The sequence below is a fragment of the Saccopteryx bilineata genome, chromosome 11 (genome assembly GCF_036850765.1).
Source record: "Saccopteryx bilineata isolate mSacBil1 chromosome 11, mSacBil1_pri_phased_curated, whole genome shotgun sequence".
Taxonomy (NCBI): Eukaryota; Metazoa; Chordata; class Mammalia; order Chiroptera; family Emballonuridae; genus Saccopteryx; species Saccopteryx bilineata.
Window position 1 is genome coordinate 81,103,757 of NC_089500.1, and position 25,044 is coordinate 81,128,800.

The following is a 25,044-nucleotide window of genomic DNA, read 5'->3' on the forward strand; positions in this document are numbered from 1 at the left end:
GATTCTTCTAGGTGCTCTTTTCCATAATCTTTTTGAAGTTAGAAATTTTCTTAAATCTTCTAGAGGTCCCATCTAATACATAGTACAGTGCAGGCCTGGACACCAGTTTTAATGCAAACTAGGAAGGTTTAAGATAAGTGAAATTTCTTTAGTCTTTTGAATAGCGAGATAACCTCATCCATGTTTGGGTCCTTTCTCTCCTACTTCAGTTAAGTAGGTCAAACGCTGGGGACCGACTCCTTCAGGGCCCCTGGGACGCTGGCGTCTCGGCTTTCCACATAAAGTGATGGAAACAGTCTCTGTGTCGTAAATGCTCATCGTTATGCTTTGCTGCTTCACATCTGCCCATAGCTTTCCATTTCATCCCCGGCAGGGTCTGTAACTCCGTGACCGGAAACAGAGCACCAGGGTCACAATCAAGGAAATTAAAAGGTATTTCTTCCAACCGCCATAATAGGCAAGAGGCACTTCATCATGACTCTGTCGTGTGTCAAATATGACTCAAGACAGCTTACAAGGGCCCATCAGATAGACAAGCGGAAAGACGTCGGAAGTGGGAAGGTCAGGGGAAGCCCAGGTTCGTCTTCCAGTTCCTCCATCGGAGATGCGAACTGAGCTCCTGGCAACCTGTGTGAGCCGGTCCTGTGTTTACACCGCATTTGGAAACGTCCATTCTTCAAGGAAAGCAACCCTTTCCTAATAGTAAGGCTTCCGGTGGTGAAGTCGGTCACAATGGCGAGGGAGACGGAGTGTAAGCCTTATTTTAAGGATAGCATCAATGCAACTAGGCTCAGGCTGATGGACGTCTTCAAGATAACGCACTTCACGTCCAGGCGCTCAGGGGGACCCCGCCGGTGGAGGGAAAAGGGCCCGCGGCAGGTCGGGGAGACTGACGGCAAACGCGGCACCCACGTGCGGAGAGTGCATCTGGCCCTTCGCGGCCACCGTAGCTGCGGCGGCGTCGTGCGCGCCCGGCCCTTCGGGGACCCCGTAGCTGCGGCGGCGTCGTGCGCGCCCGGCCCTTCGCGGACCCCGTAGCTGCGGCGGCGGCGTGCGCGCGTTTTTCTCAACGGACAGCGGTGGGCGCCGCTCCGAGAAGTCGCCAGGGGGCGCCACCGTCCGCCTCCCAAAACCATTCTTTCCGGTGCTTGGGGGCCGCGCTGAAGCAAGACAAGCCAAAAAGCCCGGAGCGCGCGACGTCCGGGCTTGGAGGCTCCGCGCGCGCTAGCGGGGCCGCCCGCCTGTCCATCCGCCCCGCCGAGGGCTGTCGTCCGAGGTCGCCGTCAGCGCGGGAGCGGGTCCTGTCCTCCGGGGGACCCGCTGTCGTTCCTGTTCTTTTTGAAGTATCGGTTGGCTCAGTTTTGAACCTGTGGGTTCCGGCGCGCGATGGACCGCTGGAAGAAGGGGTGTCACGCCCGGGCGAAACCAGGCGGGCGCTGGAGCGAGTCCGGGGCGCACACCCGCTCCGGGCGAGCAGGAGGAGCCTGGTGGCCGCAGCGTGGGAACCCCAGGTGAGTGTGCGCTCCAGACGCACTCATTCCTTCTGTAACGAAGCTGTCAGCGGGACAGAAAACTTGATGCGCTCCAATGAGGTTAAAAGATTTTATTGATTTTACAGAGAGAGGAGTGCATGGGGGGTGAGGGGGTGATAAGTATCAACTCCTAGTTGCTTCACTTGAGTTGTTCATTGACTGTTCATCGTGTGTGCCTTGACTGGGCAAGCCCAGGGTTTTGAGTAGGCGAATTTTGCATTCCAGGTTGCTGATGCTTCTCCACTGCACCACCACAGGTCAGGCAATGTGCTTGGGATTTTTAACATTTTGATTTAATGCTTTTTGATACAGCAATTTGGAGATAACTAAATTCGGTTTAATACTTGGTTTTGGTGAAGAAAGTGCATTGTTGGCTAGGCTTGCTAATCAGTATACTCATCTTTCAATCCCATTTTCATGCAAAGATTTCTGTTGAAATTCTGCTAGTGACTTTTGAAGTGATTATGAATTTACTATGTAAACTAGTCAGAGCATATGCATTTAATACTTTTTAGCAATTAAAGACCAGAAAAAGGACTGTAGATGGTTATGCATCCTAGGTGTCTGAAATAGTGTAAACATGGACTTGGAAGTTGCTGAGCAACAGCCCTTTGCCGTATTTCCTACTTGATGGTTTTTTATGCTGCGTTTGGGGAGGTGGACAGACAGCTGGTGATAAATTTAACTTTTACATCCCTTCAAAGCCATACCTATCTTTTCATATCACCTTTTGCCTTTACTCTCCCAGTACATGCTATCTTTTAAAGTTTGCCTGTGAAAGGTAATGAAGGAGATCGAAAAGGAAGCGTAATCAGGATAAAATGTCAGAAAAGGGACTGGTGGGCCATCAAGACACCAAGTCCATACCTTTTGAGGACCACAAGAACTTTAATAATTTGTAGCCCATATTTTTATTTTTTGTTATTTAAACTGTGAAACTGTTTACAACGTATAACTGCTCTCTCAAACTCTGAAACTGTGTGCAGGGCAGACAGCCTATCTGTGCTGGTTGGATAAACCTTGCACTTCCTCTACTAAATCTGGTTGGCCAAAACCCTTTGTTCTGCAGACCTGAACTGAGACCAGAAAAATGTTAAATCTTATGAAGGTCCAGTTGAACCCTCCAATCAGAAAATTAATAACTCTTTAATTTCTTCCTGGAACTTTTAAATACATTTTAATAATTGTTTTGAAGTTTTTTAACCTTAAAGATCATAAACCAGTCAAATCTATTTTAAGCTTATCCTCTAAGAAATAATTAAATTGATATTCACTTATTAAAATAAATTTAAAACACGTAGCTGAAACCTGTATAAGGTTAACCAGTGTCACCCCAATAAATTCAATGAAAAAGGAAAATAAACATATGCAAATTAGAGAATAATATAATGTACTCCCATATGCCAATTGGCAGGATTCAACAAGTATTAAAATTTTGCCACATCTGCATTATTAAGTCTTTTTATTCCTTTGTTTTATTCATTTGTGAGATATTTTAAATGAAATTGAGACATCATGTAATTTCATCCTTAGATATTTCATTACGCATTTCTGAAAACCAAGGACTCTCACATATGGTATCTTACCTAACAAAATTAAATCCTTGGATACCCTTAATTTTACAGATGAGACACAATTAGGAGTTAAAAAAATATACTGATGCCTGGGTCCCATCCCTTAGGTCAATGAAATTATAGTCTCTAGAGGTGGAACTTTGCCAAGTTATAACAATAAAGTGTTATAGTTCCCAAAATGATTCCACTATGCAACTAGAGTCAAATAACACTTGTTTAAGTTGTAGAAGAGAATCTCTGTAGTTGTCATAAACTGGAATGTTAAAACATATTACAAGAGAAAACAATAGGAAAGTTCAGTACCTGTTAATGTGAGGATATTTGATTTTTTTATTAAGAACCAGTTATTTAAACAATTTAAATACATTAGAACAGGAGCATAATAGATCTCCAGTCTAGTTACTGAAGTGTAAATGCTTTCTATTAGCAAAACATGCATATATTCTAGATGTAACACAGCCAAATCTGATGTGTAGAAATCCTACTCAAGAATATATTATGAATAGGCTGAATATAAACCTCCAGACGACCTTTGAAATCATCTACTCTAGATTCCTCATTTCACAGAGGAAAGTGAAATGTGAAACAGTTGAATTTTTCAATGTTACAGAGTTGCTGAACATAATTGATTACTTTAGCCCAATGCACTTTCCATTCCATAGTGTGACAGTTAAAAGTTAAAATGATTTAAGCAGTTTCTCAATCCATTCTGGTTCCTCAGTACTTAAAACAGAAGGACAAAGTAGAGTAAATACATCCTTTGCATTTATAATGCTCCTAGAACAGTCATATGCCAGGGTGCAGCCTCTGATGTTTCTTGAGAGCAGAACGGTATCAGAAGGCTTTCCCACAATCATTACATCCAAAAGGCTTCTCTCCTGAATGAACTCTCTGATGCTGAATGAGGTAAGTGCTCTGGCTGAAAGTCTTACTGCACTTACTACAGTTGTACAGCTTCTCCCCAGTGTGGGTGTTCTGGTGCTCAGTCAGATGAGTGCTCCGGCTGAAGGCTTTATCACATTCGTTACACTTATATGGCTTATCTCCAGTGTGAATTCTCTGATGCTGAGTCAGATGGGAGTTCTGGCTAAAAGCTTTGTCACATTTATTACTCTGCTAGGGCTTTTCTTCTGTGTGACTTTTTTTATGTTGAGCAAGAGATAAACAGTGTTGAAAAGCTTTGCCACACTCGCCACACTCATAAGGCTTTGCTCCTGTGTGAATTCTCTTATGCTGTGTAAGGTGTATGTTCTGGTTGAAGGTTCTCCCACATTCATTACACTTGTAAGGTCTTTCTCCAGTATGTATTTTCCTATGTTGAATAAGGGATGAGCCATAACTGAAGGTTTTCCCACATTCATGACACTGATAGGGTTTCTCACCAGTATGAATTCTTTCATGTTTAGCAAGAGATGAACTCCGAATGAAGGCTTTCCCACATTCCTTACATTCATAAGCTTTCTCTTGGGTATGAGTCTTCTGATGCTGATTAAGATTTGAGAGGTAACTGAAAGCCTTCCCACAATCGTTACATCCAAAAGGCTTCTCTCCTGAATGAACTCTCTGATGCTGAATGAGGTAAGTGCTCTGGCTGAAAGTCTTACTGCACTTATTACAGTTGTACAGCTTCTCTCCAGTGTGGGTGTTCTGGTGCTCAGTCAGATGAGTGCTCCGGCTGAAGGCTTTATCACATTCGTTACACTTATATGGCTTCTCTCCAGTGTGAATTCTCTGATGCTGAGTCAGATGGAAGCTCTGGCTAAAAGCTTTGTCACATTTATTACACTGGTAGGGCTTTTCTTCTGTGTGAGTTTTTTGATGTTGAGCAAGAGATGAACAGTGTCGAAAAGCTTTGCCACACCCGCCACACTCATAAGGCTTTGCTCCTGTGTGAATTCTCTTATGCTGTGTAAGATGTATGTTCTGGTTGAAGGCTCTCCCACATTCATTACACTTGTAAGGTCTTTCTCCAGTATGTATTTTCCTATGCTGAATAAGGGATGAGCCATAACTGAAGGTTTTCCCACATTCATGACACTGATAGGGTTTCTCGCCAGTATGAATTCTTTCATGTTTAGCAAGAGATGAACTCCGAATGAAGGCTTTCCCACATTCCTTACATTCATAAGCTTTCTCTTGGGTATGAGTCTTCTGATGCTGATTAAGATTTGAGAGGTAACTGAAAGCCTTCCCACATTCACTGCATTCAAAGGGCTTTTCTCTGGTGTGAATCCTGCGATGCTGAGTAAGGGATGAACAGTAACTAAAGGCCTTGCCACATTCAGTGCATTTGTAAGGTTTTTCTCCAGTATGAATTTTCAGATGTTGAGCCAGGGATGACCAGTAACTAAAGGATTTTCCACATTCTGCACAATCGTAAGGTTTCTCCCCAGTATGCGTTTTCTGATGTTGAGTGAGGTTTGAGTGCTGACTGAAGGCTTTCCCACATTCATTGCATTCATATGGTTTTTCACCTGTGTGGATCATATGATGACGGATAAATGTTGAGGGCCCATTGAAGGCCTTCCCACATTCATTACACTTATAGGTTTTCTCTCCGGTATGAATTTTTTGATGTTGAGTAAGGTGAGTACTCCTGGTGAAAGTTTTATCACATTCATCACATTTAAAAGGTTTTTCTCCTGTATGAATTTTCTGATGTTCCATAAAGTGGCCTCTCTGGCTAAAGGCTTTTCCACATTCATTACAAGTATATGGTTTCTCACCAGTATGAATTCTCTGATGCTGAACAAGATGGGTTCTCTGACTAAAGGCCTTCCCACATTCATCACATTTATAGGGTTTTTCTCCAGTGTGAATTCTTTGATGTTGAGTAAGAGATGGACCCTCAATGAAGCCTTTTCCACACTGATCACATTTATATGGTTTATCTCCGGTATGAATTCTTTGATGGTTTATTAGGTTTTCGCTCCTGCTGAAGGCTTTCTCACATTCGTTACATTTGTAGGGTTTTTCCCCAGTGTGTGTTCTCTGATGGCGAATAAGTGCTGAACAATAGCTAAAAGCTTTCCCACATTCATTGCACTTACAAGATTTCTCTTTTTTAACTGGGTTTATATTTTGTTTGATGCTTGTTTTAGTAGTGGTCTCTTCTGGAGTTATGTCTTCTTGTATTACTAGGTTTGAACTATTATTGGTGCCTTTTTCAAAGCCATGATTTATACGGTCTCTTTCCAGAGTGGGTATGGTTTTCTCAGTTATTTTTATTTCCCTTGGCAATGCTTGTTCATTTGCCAGCTGCCTTCCTGGACTGCTTTTAGACACCAAAGTTTCTGAGACATTAGAATTCCAAGGGTCATCACTTTTGTTTTTTTCTACTACTACCTCTGGAGATGGCTCTTCTTCAGAAATGGTCAGCTCTGGGAGTGATATACTATTTTCTGGTCTGGTTTCCCAGCCTGAAAGAAAAAATAATGCCAGTGTTCTCTGAATAGAGGAGTAAGGAAACAAAACAAAACAACAAAACAGGAGGAAAAAAAACCCTGCTGTTGTGGGAATGAACTAATTAAATTATAAAGCCCTCAGGAAATTTTGAGGATTTTCAAAAATAGCCCTATTATTTGGGAAGAAATGTGGAAGGAACTAAGGAGAAGAATAAAAGATACAAATAGTAAGAGGTTATTGAATTCTATTTCACAAATCAAAGGACCAGTAATAGAACTCTGTTTAAGGAGATAGTTAATTTAATAAGTGATACAGAGATGGCTAAGGGGAGACACACATGCACTGAGAGGAGGCAGTATGAACTGAGATTTCTCACCAGTGAACAACAACACAAGAAACCAAGAACTCAGATTTCAAGACAGAACAAACAAGAAAGACCTGGTTAAGGCTGCATGGTTTTTAGAGTGGAAGCCTGCAGTAGCCATAACAATGCTAGGAATGGGCAAGTTGTAAATAGTAGAGAAAATAATTTAAAGGGAGGAGGGAACCATGTTTGACTGTAGGCTTTCTGAGAATTAGGAATAGAACTGGAGACTATAGTGGTGTTTGTGGGAGGTGGAAGATGCCAAGAGTAGCAGGATAGCCAAGATACTTAAATATAGGTTAGGAAATATCAACTTAAAAAGAAAGGAAAATAATAGCTGAAGCCAGAAGAATGTATTGAGAAAAGAACAAATGTAAGCGAAGGGTAATGGGATGAATAAAATATACTAATGAAAGAAGGCAGTTTATCAAGGACCAGAACAATAGAAGAAACAAAAAGAAAAGTACATAATCAGGGAGCAGAATTACACTACTCTCCTTTTTACTCTGGGGGAGTTTGTCTTGTCCCAAGAAAAGAAAGATGACAAATAAATGTAACAGGGTAGTCAGTGCTAGCAGATTCGGTAAAGAATAAAGGCTATGTTTAACAGGAGGGTACTGCAGACCCCAGAGAATCTGAGCCCTTGTGCTGCCAGCCCAGCCAACACCATGGTCATCACTGCAGGCACAAGCAGCAAGGCAGAGACCCGGCGCTGCCATTGTCCTGGTACACCTGGACCCTGGGGAATGTGCAGGCTGCATAAGAGCAGGCAGCCTCAGAGCAGCACTTCCCCAGCAGATGGCCATAAGGATCGCCTCCTAGAAGTACTTCACAGTGAAGAACTGGAGTCCATGGCATCTGATGTTGTTTAAAAGAGAAAAGGCCAGGCCATGGACAGATTTCTCAATGGACAGAGTGTTGGCCTGGCATGCAGACGTCCCGGGTTCCATCCCCAGTCAGGACACACATTTGAAACAATCATCTGCTTCTCTTCTCCTCCCTCTCCCCCTTCTCTCTCTTCCCTCTCACAGCCAGTGGCTCGACTGGCCTGAGCTCAGCCTCAGGTGCTGAGGATAGCTCAGTTGATTCGAGCATTGGCCCAAGATGGGGTTGCTGGGTGGATCCCAGACGGAGTGCATACGGGAGTCTGTCTCACTATCTCCCCTGTTCTCACTTAAAAAAAGAGAGAGAAAAATCCAAGGAAACAGCTGATTCCCAGCTCTGGCTGGAATTCCAGTTGAAGGCAATAAACATGCAACAGACTGTGACCTATGTTTTCCAGTTATGTCTCCCACACAATAAGCAACCAAGTTATCAGAATATTGGGGTTTGGCAAAGGATAAAGGACTGGAGAAGGTGCCAGAAGACCTGACTGAACTGTACCACAAGGACTGCACAAAGCAGTGCTCACTTTACCATATGCAAATCCTATGGCATGGACCAGTCTTCTAATACCTCTGTGTACAAAAGATAATTGAGAGTGCTGACAACCAGCTGCCAAAGAATACCGTGCCCCAGTGAGACAGAAGACACATCAGCGTATGGTCACAGGACAGCCTAGAGAAGATGTCAAGAAAGTGGACAAGGAAAACGATGCAGACAGGGCCCAGGGCCAGTGGCTACCTCAGTGTGGGTACTGTCACAACTTCAGTTACCTGTATAGATGCTTGTAGAACTGTAAATCATGTTAGAGAGATGAAAGCTGCCAAGTCACCAACTAAGAGTAAGTCTGCTCCGAATACTGAAGAGGGCAGGACCAGGCGCTAGCTACCAACACTGTTGGCACCATCACCAGGTCACATTCCAGCAACAAGTAAACAAGAATGAAACTAAATAGTTCAAGTGATTATCTTCTGCCCACTGACCAGACCACTGGAACCAACCAGCTTCATTATCTACGCAACATGGGTATATGATTATTTTTACCTAAATAAACTACTTTTTGGTAATGACTAAAGCATTTAAAAATCTAGGATTTTTAAATTACCTTTTAAGTATTTTAAATTGTTTTCTATTTGCTCAAATTGGGATTTTTAAAGACTTCATCTTTTGGAGGACCTGGGGGGATGGAGGGATTGAGCAAAAATGAAAAAAAGAAAAGGAAAAACCCATGGACATGGACAGCAATGTGGTGGTGATTCCCAGGAGAAGGGGCGTGGTGTGGAAGGAGGTGGAGGATGGCATGGGGTGTAAATGCTGATGGACAGAGACTCCACCTGAAGTGGTGAACACACAACACAGTGTGCAGATGATCTGCTGTAGAATTATGCATCTGAAACCTGTATGATTTTGTTAACTATTGTCACCTCAGTAAGTTCAACAAAAATAAAAATAAAGACTTTGTTTTTAATTCATAAAACTTGACAACTCATTTTTTTCAAAAGTTAATTAAGCACAAGTTAATAAAGCTCTTATTTTAAAAACATTTTTTTAAAATTACATTTTATGAAATCATATTCTAAGAGAAAGTTAATAAAGCTGTAGTATGAAAAAGGATTCATGGCTGGGGGAGGAGAAATGTTACATTCTATGCAACCCTGCTGGATATTTGTAATGCCAAACTGCATATTTTAAAGTAAACATCTTGCTAAAATTTAAGCTAATACAGTACTTCCAAAATCTGAACACTGCACACTTTTCTCCATAAAAAAGGACCTCCTACTCCCACCTCACTCTGGAATGTTCTTCCCTACCTAAAGTGACAAAGTTTGCACATTTTTCTGGCATCTGATCTTTGAAGAGGTCTCTCTGTGCAGTCTGGACATTAATGCTTTACAAAAAGTATAATTTCAAGGATAGTCTGGTAAAGTGATAGGATCAGAAGCTACAAAATGAGATTAAGAAAGGTATGTAATCACTTTTACAGAGCTTGGTTGGGAAAGCAAGGAGGCAGATTGGATGGTAGCCAAATAGATGAACAGCGATGAGTGAAAATACTTGGAAATTTAGGTTACCTACTTCTGTTTGAAGGTACAGTACTAATGACAGAGCCTGTAGTCCCAAGAAGAAAACTGAGTCCCAAGGGCTGAAAAATGAGGTGATAATTATGAGCTAAGGTTCCCCAAGGGGAAAGATGGAATCCAGAGTCCAGGTCAAGAGGCTGCATTTACAAAAGGCAGGAAGGACACCTTCTCTGAAAGGAGTATAAAAACAGAATTTGTGTCAAGACAGTGTTTTGACAAAGCATAAGGGAGTTCAGATGGCATCCCATTTCTCCACAAGAAGCAAGTACAGAGGGTCCTTAGGTTAGGACACAGTTCCATTCCTACAACAGTGACAGAACTCAAATTTTGGTGTAAGTCGTAACACCCTAGCCCCTTGGTCAGCAAACTGTGGCTCGTGAGCCACATGTGGCTCTTTGGCCCCCTGAGTGTGGCTCTTCCACAAAATACCACGTGCAGTGCTACCTTGATAAGGAATGTACCTACCTATATATAATAGTTTAAGTTTAAAATATTTGGCTCTCAAAAAAAATTTCCATTGTTGTACTGTTGATGTTTGGCTCTGTTGACTAATGAGTTTGCCGACCACTGCCCTAGCCTAACACAAACGGAACACTTCTGCCTTTAACAGTCCAGAATGGAGTAGGGAAGCTACTGGGGGTACCAACTCCCTCACTCATACACCGTGTTCTTGACACGCGCAACCAAACTAGTTCACCCACATAGTCCATAAGTCAGAAGCTAATGGTGTAAGCTGAAACACTTATGTCTCAATTTGTTTAAGTTTTTATGGGAGTGAGCATCGTAACTTGAAATGTTGTGTGTTGAGACTGCCGTAACCTGAGGACCCCTGGACATCTACGTTTCAGATGTGAAATCCTCTTGTCAAGCTGGTGGTTTTAATGACACTCATCTCTGGGGCCCATTACTCACCTCCAAAGCCACCCACTGGAATGCCTGGCTCCATGATCCATGGCTCTGTCCCTTGCTCTAACTGGGAAATCACATCAGGTTTGGAAACTTGGAGTCCTGTTCATGGGTAAGGAAAAAAAGTGGTACCTGTCTGCAGTAAGGAAAAAGTGCCATCCATATCAGAATTCAGTTTTACCACTTTGTCTTTTAGAGGAAAGGATATGCAGGACTGATCTGACGGGAATGAATAATATATCAAGCTTCAGTGTTACAAAGCCCTGACAGAGTCCACTTTGGGAACTGATCTGGGTTCAGAAAAAGTTTTAGTCCCACTTGCTAGGAGAAAAAGGAGAGAGAAAGCTCTTCACAGTTTTTAAAAATTTAGGAATCCTTGGTGCCTTAGCTTAAAGGCAAAATTCACCTAAGGACAAGACAACCCTCTTCTTCCTTTATACCCACAGTTATTAACTCAGAGAAGTCATCCTTACCTATGGAGACCAGGTGTGTATAATTTTCCAATGTCACATCCCTGAATAAATCTCTCTGTACAGGATCCAGCTGTTTCCATTCTTCCTGCGTAAAGTCCACTACCACATCCTTAAAGGTCACTGATTCCTGAAATTCCAAACACATTTCTGCTTACCCATAAAGCATTTACCTAGGAAATGGGTCAGGTTAGCAATACTGACAGAGAACGCCAAACTATGGGCTGACAAATGATTCTGGTATTTCCTTTTGTAAAATGAATATAAAAACAGAACCTGCCTAATAGGATTACTGTAAGAAGTAATAAGAAATGTTTGATATGAAGTCCCTAATTTAGGGTCTGGCACATACAAATAGGTGCTCAGTCAGTACTGGCAATTGTTATTATTCATCATTATCACCTCTGTGCTCTAAGATATATTAAGCATTAATAGTAAACTTAATAGTATCAATAATGTTTTACTACCCACAATGTGCAAAAATAACCAACAGTGTTTTTTAAAAATTTGGGGAAAAGACTTGCCCTAACACTTTTCAAAATACACTAAGAGACATACCAAATATACTGAAAGATAAAGGTAAATTAAAACAGAGTGGCCTAGTATGGAATGAAACTCAATGAAACAAAATAGTTCCCAAACAGATCCAGGTTTATAATAACTGCATAGGATTAAGCAACTTTAAAATTAGATTAAAAAACCTAAATGACTTACTAAATAGTTTCATAACAAATGACTTGTCTATTGCACAAAAAAATTAAGATGAATTTCTTATTTCATATATCCTGGATTAGATATTAAATTTTAAAGGAAAAGCAAAAATAAAATAGAATAAAAGATAAAATAGTTTTATAAGCTTGAAAAGTGGAAGACAAAAATTATGACAGAGATTGACAGATATAACCACATAAAAATGTAAAACTTCTATACAAATTCATAAACAAAAGGCAATATTCCGAGTTCCTACAAATAATTAGCAAAAAAGATTAACAACCCACAATAACAACTTACCAAACAGGCAGTTCAACCAAGACATTGTTAACAGACCACGAAAAGATGCTCTACTCCACTAAAAATATAGTAAAACAATGTGATTTCCTATTGGCTAACACCACCAAAAATGCTCACAAATACTGTGGTAGAAACAGAACCCTATGCAATCTATCTGGGGGGCAATCTCACAGGATTCATGAAAAGTTTAAATATGCATCATTCAATCCAGTTTTATCTCTTGTGGGAATTTCTTGTTCTTCTTTTTCCAAGTGAGAGCAGGGGAGACAGACTCCAGTGTGTGCCCCAACTGGGATCCACCCAGTGACACCAGTCTGGGGCCTATGCTTTTCCCGTCTGGGCCATGCTTGTAACTGAGCTATTTTTAGTGCCTGAGGCGGAGGCTTCACAGAGCCATCCTTAGTGCTCTTGGCAGATGCACTTGAACCAATCCAGCCACTGGCTGAGGGGGAGAGAAAGAGGGAAAGGGGTGGAGAAACAGATGGTTGCTTATCCTGTGCACCCTGACCAGAAATCGAACCCCAGACATCCATAAGCCGGGCCAACGCTCTACCACAGAGCCAACCAGCCAGAGCACTCTTGTAAGAATTTAATCTTCAGAAACACCTCAGGGTGCAAAGACATATATACAAGTTTCCTTCTAATATTTGTGTGGAGGGGGGAAAAAAGCAAACTTAAATGTCCATCAATAGCATAGTAGTTAAAGAATTTATGGTTATATCCACTATAAAGCATTTTATGTAGACATTTTTTACATAAAATGTATATATGTTCAAAACAGTATACATGGTATGATCCCATTTTTTCCTTTGAATAGGAAACTTTATATGTAAATGCACAGAGAAAAACTTGAAGGAATATTATCAGTTGGACTATGTAGTAAAACTTGGATGCAATGCAGGACTTCCTACTTTACTTACTATGTATTTGAAAGTGGGTAGTTAATTTTGTTTTAAGATATGTAAATGAAATATTGAAACTTTTGCTTCTAATAATGACAGAGCAACAGGACTAGCTCTCCCAATGTAAACAACTACAAAACAATATATCTGAAAGAAGTGTCTTCACACTTTGAACAGCATGTAGAACCGAACCACAACTCTGAGGGAAGGGAAATATCACATGCGCCCCACAGTCCCTCAGCTCCCTGCCCAGGGGCACTCTGTGGACTTCAGAGTAGGGAGGTGGAGCCCAGCAAAGCAGAGTGGGCTTACTGGGCTGAGGAGACATGGTGGCAGGTCAGGACTGCTGAGGCAGAGGATTTTCCAGATAGATACTGGAGAGGAGAAGCTCCAAAAATCCAGTGTAACTGACAATCTCCATGGGCAATATCAAGTTACCAATATGATGTAACTGAACCCAGAGTTAAAAGATATGTAGAATCAGCTTCCACAAACAGTTCCAGGATATTTTAGAAGCAGGTCTTGCTTAACCTGTGAGGAAAGAGTTAAAGCAGCAAGTCTTGTTTGCTCAATCCTTGCTGATCTCCAGGGATAACTAGGTCCGTACTTCTGAACTTTGAACAAGGTCTGAAAGCTGATGCTTAGTCACCAACTGATGATGTTCCTGTGTGCCTGGACCACCAGGGCAGGATATACCAGAAGTCAGCACTGTTTAAAGTACACAGGAAAATTTACGATGAACAATGGTGCCTAGTTTGAGGTCTGCCCCACTGTGATTAGCTCCCTTTAAGAGCTCTGGATTCCAAGACTCAAGCAGGCTTCCGGGGGTAGAGGTATTTCTCATGTCCCTGAGTATCACAGGTAAAGAGAAAGGGCATCCATCCAGAGGGAGGATCTGGAAGGCTGTACCTGATTTCTCTACATTCCACTTATAAACATCTTTCTTTCTAATCTTGTTTCCTTTGTTGTAGTCATTGTTAGCCCTGATTTATGCTACCAAGTTGGGTAAGTCATTTCCACAAACCATTGAACTTATAAGGGTGGTCATAAGCCCCCGAAACACAATCCTAGAGTAAGAGTACACTAGATCAGTCTTAACAAAATTTAGACTTAAAAACAAACTTCAAAAGGATCAAGCTGTGTCCAAGATTGGATTAACAAGATTGGATTTACCCTTCTGCATAAAATAATAAAGTTCCAGAACAAAATACTATATAGGGAGCAGCAGTTTCCGAGACACTGATTCTCAGATAACACAGAGCAGTGATTCCCAAGAATCAGAAAACCAGTGAGATGAGCCCCATGGTGGTTCGCCTTGCGAGTTTTCAGGCAGTGGTGCAGGGAGTGAGAACCCAGGAGCCGCCCAGCAGCCTCCCTGAACTGAAGATGATACTGAGAGTCTGGGGAAATCAAGGTGACTGGAATTCACAGGAGAGAGTACTACAGAGGAGACCACTACCCAGAGAAGAAACAAGGACAACTGAAGAGGTTCCCACTTGGTATCCAGTGTAGTACCGGTTAGCACGTGGGGATGATGAGACTATTGGAGGCAGGGAAAGAAGCATCTAAAAGGATTCAAGGGAACAGTACTGGCATCCAAAAGGACTAAATGCCATTCTGCATTCAGGTAACAAATATTACAAGTAAGCTCTGAATGAAACACTGTTTCAAGTAATAAGAACATCTTAGAAAAAGGATAGAAAATATTTTGTAGGAATACAAAAGTATACAAACCCAGAATTTATGGTGTTTGGCATTTGGTCAAAGATTATCAGGCATGCAGAAAAACATGAAAATACAACCTATAATTGAGGGGGGAAAATCAATCAGTTGAACCCAACCAAGAACTCACATAGATGCTGGAATTATCAGATAAGGACATTAAACGTTATTATGAGTGGGTTCCATATATTCAATAAGTTAAATAAAGACATGGGAGACATTTTTTTAAAAAACTGAAATGGAATTTATAAGCTGAAAATGAAAATGTTCTGAGATAAAAATAGACTAGATAATATTAACATTAGGCATTGAAGAAAATACTAATACATTCAAAAGACACAGAAATACAAACTATCAAAGATGAAAAAGGAAAAAAAAATTTAAAGAGATAGCATCAGTGAGCTATGGAGCTTCAAGTAGCTCAATATATGTGCAGTTGGCATCTCTAAGGGGGAAAAAAGAGAGGAGCAGAAAAAATAGCTCATTGTTTTTGAAACTTGATGAAAATTATAAAACCATGGATCTAAGGAACTCAAACTGCAAGCACAAGAAACACCAAGAAAACTATACCTACGTACATCTTAATCAAATACTATAGCTCAAACCTAGTGATAGAGAAAATCTTACAAACATCCAAAGAAAAAAAGACATAAAGGAAAAAAATTGAAATGACATATTTCTTGTTGAAAACCATGGAAGATGACAATGGAGCAACATCACTAAATACTAAAAAGAAAAACTGTCAAAGTAGAATTGAAAAAAGCAAAATAAAGACTTTTCCAGATATAAAAGCCTGAAAGAATTCATCACCAGCAGAATGTACTGTAAGAAATCTTAAGAAATTCCTAACAGAAAAAAATGATCCAAATAATAAGGATCGACACCAGGCTTCTCAACCTTGACACGATTGATATTTCCGATCAGATAATTCTCTCAGTAAGTATGTGGGGCTGTCCTGTGTGTTGTACAGTATCTCTGGCACTATCCCCACTCACTGGATGCTAGTGTCACTCCTCACCAAGTCATGACAATCAAAAATGTCCCCCGGGGACAAAATCGCCCCTGTTGTGAACCACATGAAGGATAAAGAATACCAGAAATAGTAACCAAATGGATAAATGTATACAATTTTTCCTCATTATTTAAATCTCTTTAAAAGATAATTGGCTACTAAAACAAAAATAAGTATTGTGGAGTTTATGACAAGTATATAAGTAATATATATGGCAACAATAAAATTAAAAACTGGAGAGGAGAAACACATATAAGATTATAAGGTTCTTGTATATATATATTTTTTTATTTTTATTTATTTATTTAATTTTTTTTGAGAGAGAGAGAGAGGAGGAGAGGAAGAGAGACATAAGTATCAATGTGTAGTGTGGCACTTTTGTTGTTCGACTGCATTTCTTTACGTGCCTTGATGGCAGTTGGGGGGACTCCAGCTGAGCCAATGACCCCTTGCTCAAATCAGAAACCTTGGGCTTCAAGCCAGTGACCATACAATCATGTCAGTGATCCCATGCTCAAGCTGTGAGCCAATGCTGAAGCTGGTGAGCTTGTATTCAGGCCGGATGAGCCCACACTCAGCCAGCAACCTCAGGGTTTTGAACCTGAGACCTCAGCATCCCGGGCTGACGATCTATCCATGTGCCACCACTGGTCAGTCAGGTTCTTATATTACTCATGAAGTGTTATACCACTAGAAGGTAAATGGTAATAGTTATGTAAATCTAAAGCAACAATTAAAATAACAAAAGGGTTATAGCTAATAGGCCAATGAAAGAAATAAAAATGGAACCACAAAAAATATTCAATACAAAAGAAGGTAAGAATAGAGGCCAGGAGAATAAAGGCGATGTAAATATAAAGCAAACAGCAGGTTCAGAGACTTAAACTACTCATATCAATAACCACATTAAACGTGAATGTATCACAGTAAATGTAAATGCTCTAACCACCCCAATTAAAAGGCAAAGACTGCCAGAATTGACTAATAAGAAGCAAAACTCAACTGCATGTTGCCTATAAGTACCCACTTTAAATATAAAGACACAAGTAAAAAGCAAAAGAATGGAAAAAGATAAACCATGCTGATACTAATCAAATATCAAAGTAAATTTTAAGGCAAACACTTACCAAGCATAAAAAAGTCATTTCTCAATGATAAAAGGTCAACTGATTAAGAAGATATAATAATCCTAAATGTTTATGTACCTAATAACAGAGTGTCAAAATATATGAAGCAAAAACTGATAGAATTACAAGGAAAAACAAACAAGTCCACATAATAATGGCTCCAAATTTCAACTATTGTGATAGCCCTATCACAATAGTTGATAAAATCAGTAAGTATAGAAAGCACTTAAACAATACTATGAACAAACTTGACCAAACTGACACCTGTGTATACTGAATAATGGCCCTCCCAAAGATGCCCACATCCTAATCCTTGAAACCTAGGAAACCATTACCTAAAATAGTAAGAAATTTTACAGATGTGATCAGCTAGGGACTTTGATATAGGAAAAGTATCCTGGATTATATATGTAGGCACAATGTAATCAGAGTCCTTATAAGAGGGAGGCAAGAAGATCAGAACAGAGAACAGATGTGAACAGAGGAAACAAATCGGAGTTAGAGAGAACTGAAGATGACACACTGATGACTTTGAAGGTAGAGGAAGGGGACACAAACCAAATATAAGCAGCATCCAGAGGCTGAATAAGGCAGGAGAACAGATTCTGTCCTAGAGCCTTCAGAAGAATGCAGCCCTGCCAACCCACTATGACCTCTAAAATGGTAGAATAATAAATGTGTTGTTTCAAGGCACTAAACTTGTGGTAATTACAGCAGCAATAGAAATAGAATACATTCTTAAAGAATTCCACTTGACAGTGAAAATATATTATATTCAAGTGCTCACTGATCATTTACCAAGATTGACCAGATTCTGGGCAAAATAATAAACCTCAATAAATTCAGAATGATTCAAGTCATACAAAGTATTGAATATATTCTCTGACTACGGATATATTCATTTTCTTGATTGTGGTGACGGTTTCATGAGCGTACATACACCAAAATTTATTACATTACACATGTTAAATATGTTAAATTTATTGTTATAGTATCCCTCAATAAAAAATAAACTGATACCGCCTGACCAGGGTATTGCAGTGGATAGAGTGTTCGACTGGGATGCGGAGGATGCAGGTTTGCAAACCCTGAGGTTGTCAGCTTGAGTGCAGGGTTGCTGGCTTGAGCTTGGGATCATAGACATGACCCCGGTGTCACTGGCCAGAGCCCAAAGGTCACTGGCTTGAAGCCCAAGGTCGTTGGCTTGAGCCTAACGTCGCTGGCTTGAGCAAGGGGTCACTCGCTGTGCTGTAGCCCCTCCAGTCAAGGCACATATGGGAAGGTAATCAATGAAAAACTAAGGTGTCTCAAGGAAGAATTGATGCTTATCTCTCCCCTTCCTGTCTGACCCTATCTGTCTCTCTCTCTGTCTCTGTCAATAAATAAATAAATAAATAAACAAACAAACAAACTGGTACCAAAAGTACATGAGCTGATAGTGAGAAGAACTGGTACCAGATGATCAAGTTGTGGGACAGGATGTAAAGGGGGAAACAGCTTATTAGAAGGATCCTCCTGGCCAGGTAGATCAGTTGGTTAGTGCACCCTCTCAAGAGGCCAAGGTGCATATTCAATCCCCCGTCAGGGCACATACAAGAATCAACCAAAAAATGCATAAAATAAGTGAAGCAACAAATCACTGTTTCTCTCTCCCTTCCTCTTTAAGGTCAATCAATTAAAGTTATTACAGACTGAAAAAGAAAAGGATCCTGATTAAAGACAGGTTTGAGTATCACTTGGAATAACTATTAACCTTTTTTGTTTTAAGTTCACATTCAGTTATTAGTTTTTCCTAAAACAGTACCATGTCACCTTCCTCCTCAAAAACAATTAATGGTCTATAGAATAAAGCCTTCAACTTCTCATCTTGACACGACCTTTCATATTCCAACCTTATTCAACCATTTGTTTATCATTTGCCAAAATAAACCATCTCTTCCAAATTTTTCTGACTCCTTCATCATACCAGCTGATTCTTATGTTAACCTTTGCTTATAATCTTTTTCCCAGAATCCACCCCACCTACTTGTCTGAATATCCATCTTTGAGAGGTGGTGAAAATCCCACATCCTCCATGAAACTCTCCTAAACCCTCCAGTCTACAATTTTTTTGGTTGTTCTCTATTTTCTATGGCATTCACTTCCTCTTTTTAATATTTTTCTGCCATACTGTAGTTTGGAAAGATCCTAAGCAAGAGGTAAGTGGTGATGCATCAGTTAAGCTGGACAGGCAGAACTAGGAAGATCAGATGGGAGCCCAGAATGAAATGCCAACATTGGTTTTGGATAAACATACCCACAGCAAAAGAATATACAATCCCATTCTAAGGGCTGACATGGCATTTCAGGAAATCCCAACTTACCTGAAAACTGGCTGATGGGAGTAGAGTATGGCCCCCTTGGAGAAGTGCAGACATTGGAGAAGACAGATCTAGGAGAGAAAGAAACATGGTAACTCCTGATCAACATAGCTACTTCCAGCAATCTAAAATCCATTTATTTTTCTACTTGAAAATAACAGGAACTGTGCCATTTCCTTTAATTCACAGAATCCAAAAAGGAACAAGATAATTGCTGACTAGGGCCCTGATACTCTCATCGAAATGTTCAGATGGTAAATCATTGCTTTAAGATTCACAGTTTTGTCTCTAGATACTTACAGTCATATGGATCATACAACTCTCAATCTGTGTTCCTATTAAGGCAAAATATTTCTGCCTCCTCTGTTACAAAGAAAATATCAATAATCAGACTACTTTCCAAAAGTCTTCACAGGCCTTTTGAAACTTTGCTACTAATGCAAATTAAATATCACAGTGATATGTATTACCTACATTACCTACAAGGATGTCTAAAATTAAATGGACATGGTCAATACAACTGCTGGTAACATAGAGAAATACAGTAGATTTTAACTGAACAGTCGTACATCAACAACCTACTGAGGCTGAATCATGCAGAAACAAAATGTGAACAGACAAATAAGTAAGGAGATTGAATCAGGAATCAAAACCTGGCAACAAAGACAAACCCAGGACCAGATGGTTTCACTAGTAACCTCTACAAAACACTGCAAGAATTAACACCAATCCTTCTCAGACTCTTACAAAAACTGAAGATGAGGAAACACTCCCACATTCATTTTATGAAGCCAGCATTACCATGGTATCAAGCCAGATAAGAAAATTACAAGGAAATAAAACCACAGGCCAATATCCCTGATGAACAGAGATGCAAAAATTCTCAACAAAATATTAGCAGGCTGAATTCAACAGCACCTTAAGTGGATCATACATCATAATCAAGTAGGATTTATTCCTGGGATGCAAGGATGGTTCAACATATCCAAATCAATAAATGTGATACACCATATTAAAAAATGAAAGATAAAGTTCAAATGACCATCTCAATGTAAGATGTAGAAATAGCATTTGAAAAAGTCCAACATCCTTTTATTATAAAAATTCTCAACAAATTGGTGTAGAAGGAATGTACCTCAACATAAGCATATATGACAAGCCCACAGCTAATATACTCAATGATGAAAGGTTGGAAGCTTTTCCTCTAAGATTATAAACAAGAAGAGGGTGCCCATGCGTACTAGCTATTCATCATAGTACTGGAATTTCTAGCCAGAGCAGTTAGTAAAATAAATAAAAGGCATCCAAATTAGAAGGGAAGAAATGTAATTGTTTCTCTTTGCAGATGACATATGTAGAAAATCCTAAGGACTCTACCAAAATAACATTAGAACTAATAAATTTGGTAAAGTTGCAGAATACAAAATTAACATACAAAAATCAGCAGTATTTCTATACACTAATAAGGAAATATCTGCAAAATAAAACAATTCCATTTAGAACAGCATCAAAAACAATAAAATACTAGGTATAAATTTAACCAAAGAGGTGAAAGGTCTGCACGGTGAAAACAATATGACAATGATGAAAGAAACTGAAGATACAAATAAATTTAAAGATATCCTGTGTTCATGGATCAGAACAGTGTATATTAGAGTGTCCATACTACTCAAAGCCAGCTATAGATTCAATGTAATCCCTATCAAAACTACAATGGAATTTTTTACAAAAATAGGGAAAAAATCCTAAAATTCATATAGAATCATAAAAGACCTCAAAATATCACAGGGTACAAACTTCCAGTTATAAATTAGTTCCAGGGATCTAATGTACGGCATGGTGACTACAATTAACAATATTACATTATATACTTAAAAGTTGCTGAGAGTAAATCCTGAATGTTCTCACCACACAGATACACACAAAAGGCAACTTTGTGAGGTGTGTGCCCTTATTATAATCATTTTGCAATAAACAGGTGTATCAAATCATCCTTGGTTTTTTTTCAGCAGTGTTTTGTAGCTTTCAGTGTCCAGATTTTGAACATTTTGTTAGCTGTGTTCCTGTTGCATATTTTGGATAATATTGTAAATGCAGTTATTTTTTATTATAATTTCCAATTGCTCATTACTAATATCATGAAAGTCAGTTGATTTTTTAAAACATTTTTATTTTGAGATAACTGTAGATACACATGCAGTTCTTAGAAATAACAGATTCTTTGTACTCTTTAAAAAATAAAGACTTGAGACAAATATAAGGCATAGTTTTACCTGCATAAATAACATAAATAATGTTAAGACTTCTAATAATATTAAGTAAATGCAAGAAAAAGAACCGTTTAGTAATATATAGGTTAAACCAAACCTGACTGCATAGTCATACCTAAAGAATGTAAAGACTGACAACGCAGAGGAAAGTCTAAAGGGACATGTAACAGAGCTCTTTCCTTACTCTGACCTGTTTGATGACATATAGGAATAGAAGGAATACTCATTAAATATACTAGTTACACAAAGTTGGAAAAGACAGTTAAAAGAATGAATAACATTCTTAATTATTCTGACAAGCTGGAGCTCTTGTCCAAAATACTGAACAATAATAAATGTGAAACCCTGACATTAAGGATAAAAAACAATTCCGTTACACAAACATGAAATGAATCTAGTTCACTGCAATTAATGTAAAAAAGAGCTAAGGTTTATAGCATAATATTACTATTTTTTTCATGCAAATACAGTCTGATATTAAACAGCAGAAATACAAGCCAGATGAAAATAAGTTAGTACATCATATTTTCAGGTATTTTTCAAAGCACATCCACTAAACTTAAAAACTGTTTAGTTTTTAAGAAGCATGCTCTCATGCAGTACAGTTTTCAGAGTAGAGGTCTGGATATGTCACAAGAACATGCATCAAAGGACCTGAGGCAATTTTGCTTAGAAAAGAATTTGAATAGAAGTTTTAGCAGTTGATATGACATATCTGAAAGACAGCAGTGTGAGAGCGAGGACACTTTTGCTTTTGGGGACTATAAACGAAGATCAACGCAGAAGTTAAAAAACAGGTACTTTTGCCTAATATAAGGAACTAAAAAAAAGTCACAAGGGAAAAGTCTGCATACAAAATGGGAGTTTAATGCCACATTTGTTCAGGCATAGGCTTAACAGATATTTTAATATCGCCCATCTCCCAACGGTATTTTAAAAAACTGATTCTTTCATTGAAAGGATGATTACCAAGACATTTTGCTGACAGCAAGTTTATCTTTCTGATATTTAACAAACAGAAGTCATATGAGAATCACAGATATTCAGAATCCTTGCTTCTTTTCACTCCCCAAACTCGAAGTTAGAGAGTTAACCTTCCTCTAAGTCTCTCCTTGTAATGTAATTCGTTCTCTTTTCTTGGTCCTTAAATATAAGGCTTCCTCCTTCCACCTCTTCCAGCTGTTAAGTAATTGATCTTCAAGTTAAGGCTATTTATTCTCTTTCCTTCATCATTGCGCTCTCCCCCCAGGCGTCCCCACTACCTTCCATTTCAGGAGCTCATCCCGTTCCTCTGGAACCCGGTCACCAGGTTTACCAAGCGGCGACCCTCCAGCTGGGTCCTCCGTTTGGGGCTCAGAAAGTTCCGCAAAGACTCAGAACCTTAACACACGCCGAGGATGGCACCTGAAAGACACAGGAAGGGTCAGCAGCATGCGTCACAATCAAGCCTCAGTTTTGCCTAGTGACCAAGAGGTCCTAGAAAAAGATACGTGCCCGGAGAAAGCAGTAACAAAGTGGCACTCCCGCTGAACAAACAGTGGAGACTGAGGACGCAGGTTCGGGCCCGGATGAAGAAAGCCCTTGATGCCTCCCCTAGAATCTGGCCGGAGGCGCCCACAGGACTGCCTGTTACCTTCGCGCACGCTCGCGGGCTCGCACACCTGCGGGGCGCATTCGGGAACCCCCAGCTGTTGCAGGGAGCGGAAAGCGGGAGGTGCAGGACTGGGGCGGGGCCCAGCTCCGGTCCTTCCTCCCAGAACGGAACAAAAGAACAAAGCCTTCCGCGGGTTCACGCCGGAACCGCCCGCGCTGAAGACGGAGAGGGGCGCCCCCTTCCAGGACTCCCCAGCTCCCTCCCGCAGAAGCCTGGAGCACCCGCCGAAAAGGGTGACGTCACACGACCCGAGGGCTGGCGGTTGCCATGGTGATACCTGGGCGTCCCTCCGTAGGGATCCGCACGCTCCGGTGGCAGGTCCGGAAGCACCGAAAGGATCACCAAACCCAGGGAAAGGAGCCGGAGCGGCTGGACTTCCCCGGCGTAAATCTCTTTCCCCGCCCACAGCGGCTTCAACGGCCACTTCCGGTCGCGACTAGATCGGAACCGCCCCGCTCGCCAGTGCGTTGAAGCGCGGATGGACACACAGGACTACGATTCCCAGAGTGCTCCACGCGCGGAACTCCATCTCCCAGGTGCCTCGGCCACGGTGAAGAGCCAGGGGCGCAGGCCTAGGGGTCTCGACTGAGGTGGAGCTGTGCGTTGCGTCGCTGCGTCTTGAGCTTGTGTGACTGGGCAGAGCAAAAGAAATACGCATTTTCGCAAACAAGCATTGCAATATACATTACGTACCTTTATGACCTGTCCTGCACTCCATTCAGTGTTCTATTCTTTTGTTTAAAAATTCTGGTCGCGACCATATTGCTTTCATGACTCCCAAATGTGTCGCAACCCACATGTTTAAAAATGTTGAAAGAATCTGGAGGTGGCGGCCCCATGTTTTTCCTTGACTGTGGTGCAGTATGCCTGCGTCGCCAGCACATATCTGCGAATGAGCCCAATGCCAGTCTCTGTCGGTGCGTCCTTTGCAGGAAAAAATGCAACAGAAGTCGGTGGGATTTGTGTTTTTAAATATGGGGCCCACGTATTTTTGTGCTTGTCTGCTGCTTCCCCAGAATTTGGACAGGGGCTAAGATCAAGTTACTCAACTGTTAAGCGACAAAACTTAACTTGGAAATCCTAATATTGAGTATACGAAAACAAAGTTGCCGTCGAAGGAATATCCATTCTGCTATTTCAACATCTAGATCTATAGGAACTAGAAAATTTAAAGAAACAATTTGGTATTCTCAGTAAATTGCAAGAAAACATGGCCTTAAAGAAACACGAAAGAAAGCTGAGAGACAACGCGTTGAAATAAAAAGACACTAAATGAAAACTAAAAACATTGCAAGCATATTTAAAATGCAGCAAGATAATTAAAGTTATACCAGGAAGAATTGAACTGATGCTGTGGCAAAGCTAATCGGTTGTATAGGATATGCTTTTACAGCTCCTCCGTGATTCAAAAGGAGAAGATGGATGGTAGATGTAAAGGACAGGAAGGAGGGACAACATGTGGATAACTGGCCATCAGGAGGGAGAGACCACATGAGATCAACTATTATTTAACACTCTGTATAGTGTGCCAGGCAGTGCTTTAGTGCATTACATCTATTCTTGAAACAACCTAATGAAGTCATTTCTGTATTATTGTTCCTACTTTACAACTGGAAACTGCGACACAGATAAGTTGAATTACCTGCCCAAGGTCACATAACCGGTAAATTGGGAAGCCAGGACTTCAATTTAGCAATTTGATCCCAAACTCTCACTTTTAATCTCTAACCCTAGACTCCCTAGTAAAGAGATAAGCAGTTTTCTGAATTTAG

At 40.4% G+C, this 25,044-nt stretch overlaps 1 protein-coding gene across 2 annotated transcripts in view; it reads right to left on the bottom strand.

Moving 5' to 3' along the window:
• Positions 1 to 24,157, bottom strand: part of ZNF184 (zinc finger protein 184) — a 28,238-nt gene extending 4,081 nt beyond the window's left edge. The window contains exons 1-6 of one of the 2 annotated variants that reach the window (XM_066247050.1): positions 23,550 to 24,157; positions 22,881 to 23,022; positions 19,352 to 19,419; positions 11,218 to 11,344; positions 10,751 to 10,846; positions 1,495 to 6,525 (exon numbers count right to left, since the gene is read on the bottom strand). In XM_066247050.1, coding sequence (XP_066103147.1) covers positions 4,223 to 6,525; positions 10,751 to 10,846; positions 11,218 to 11,344; positions 19,352 to 19,419; positions 22,881 to 22,887 — 2,601 coding nt within the window. In that variant the 5' untranslated portion in view covers positions 22,888 to 23,022; positions 23,550 to 24,157 and the 3' untranslated portion in view covers positions 1,495 to 4,222. Of the gene's footprint in view, positions 1 to 1,494; positions 6,526 to 10,750; positions 10,847 to 11,217; positions 11,345 to 19,351; positions 19,420 to 22,880; positions 23,023 to 23,549 lie in introns of those variants that run through there. The other variant, XM_066247051.1, reaches the window with a different exon arrangement.
• Positions 24,158 to 25,044: the final 887 nt, after the last annotated feature.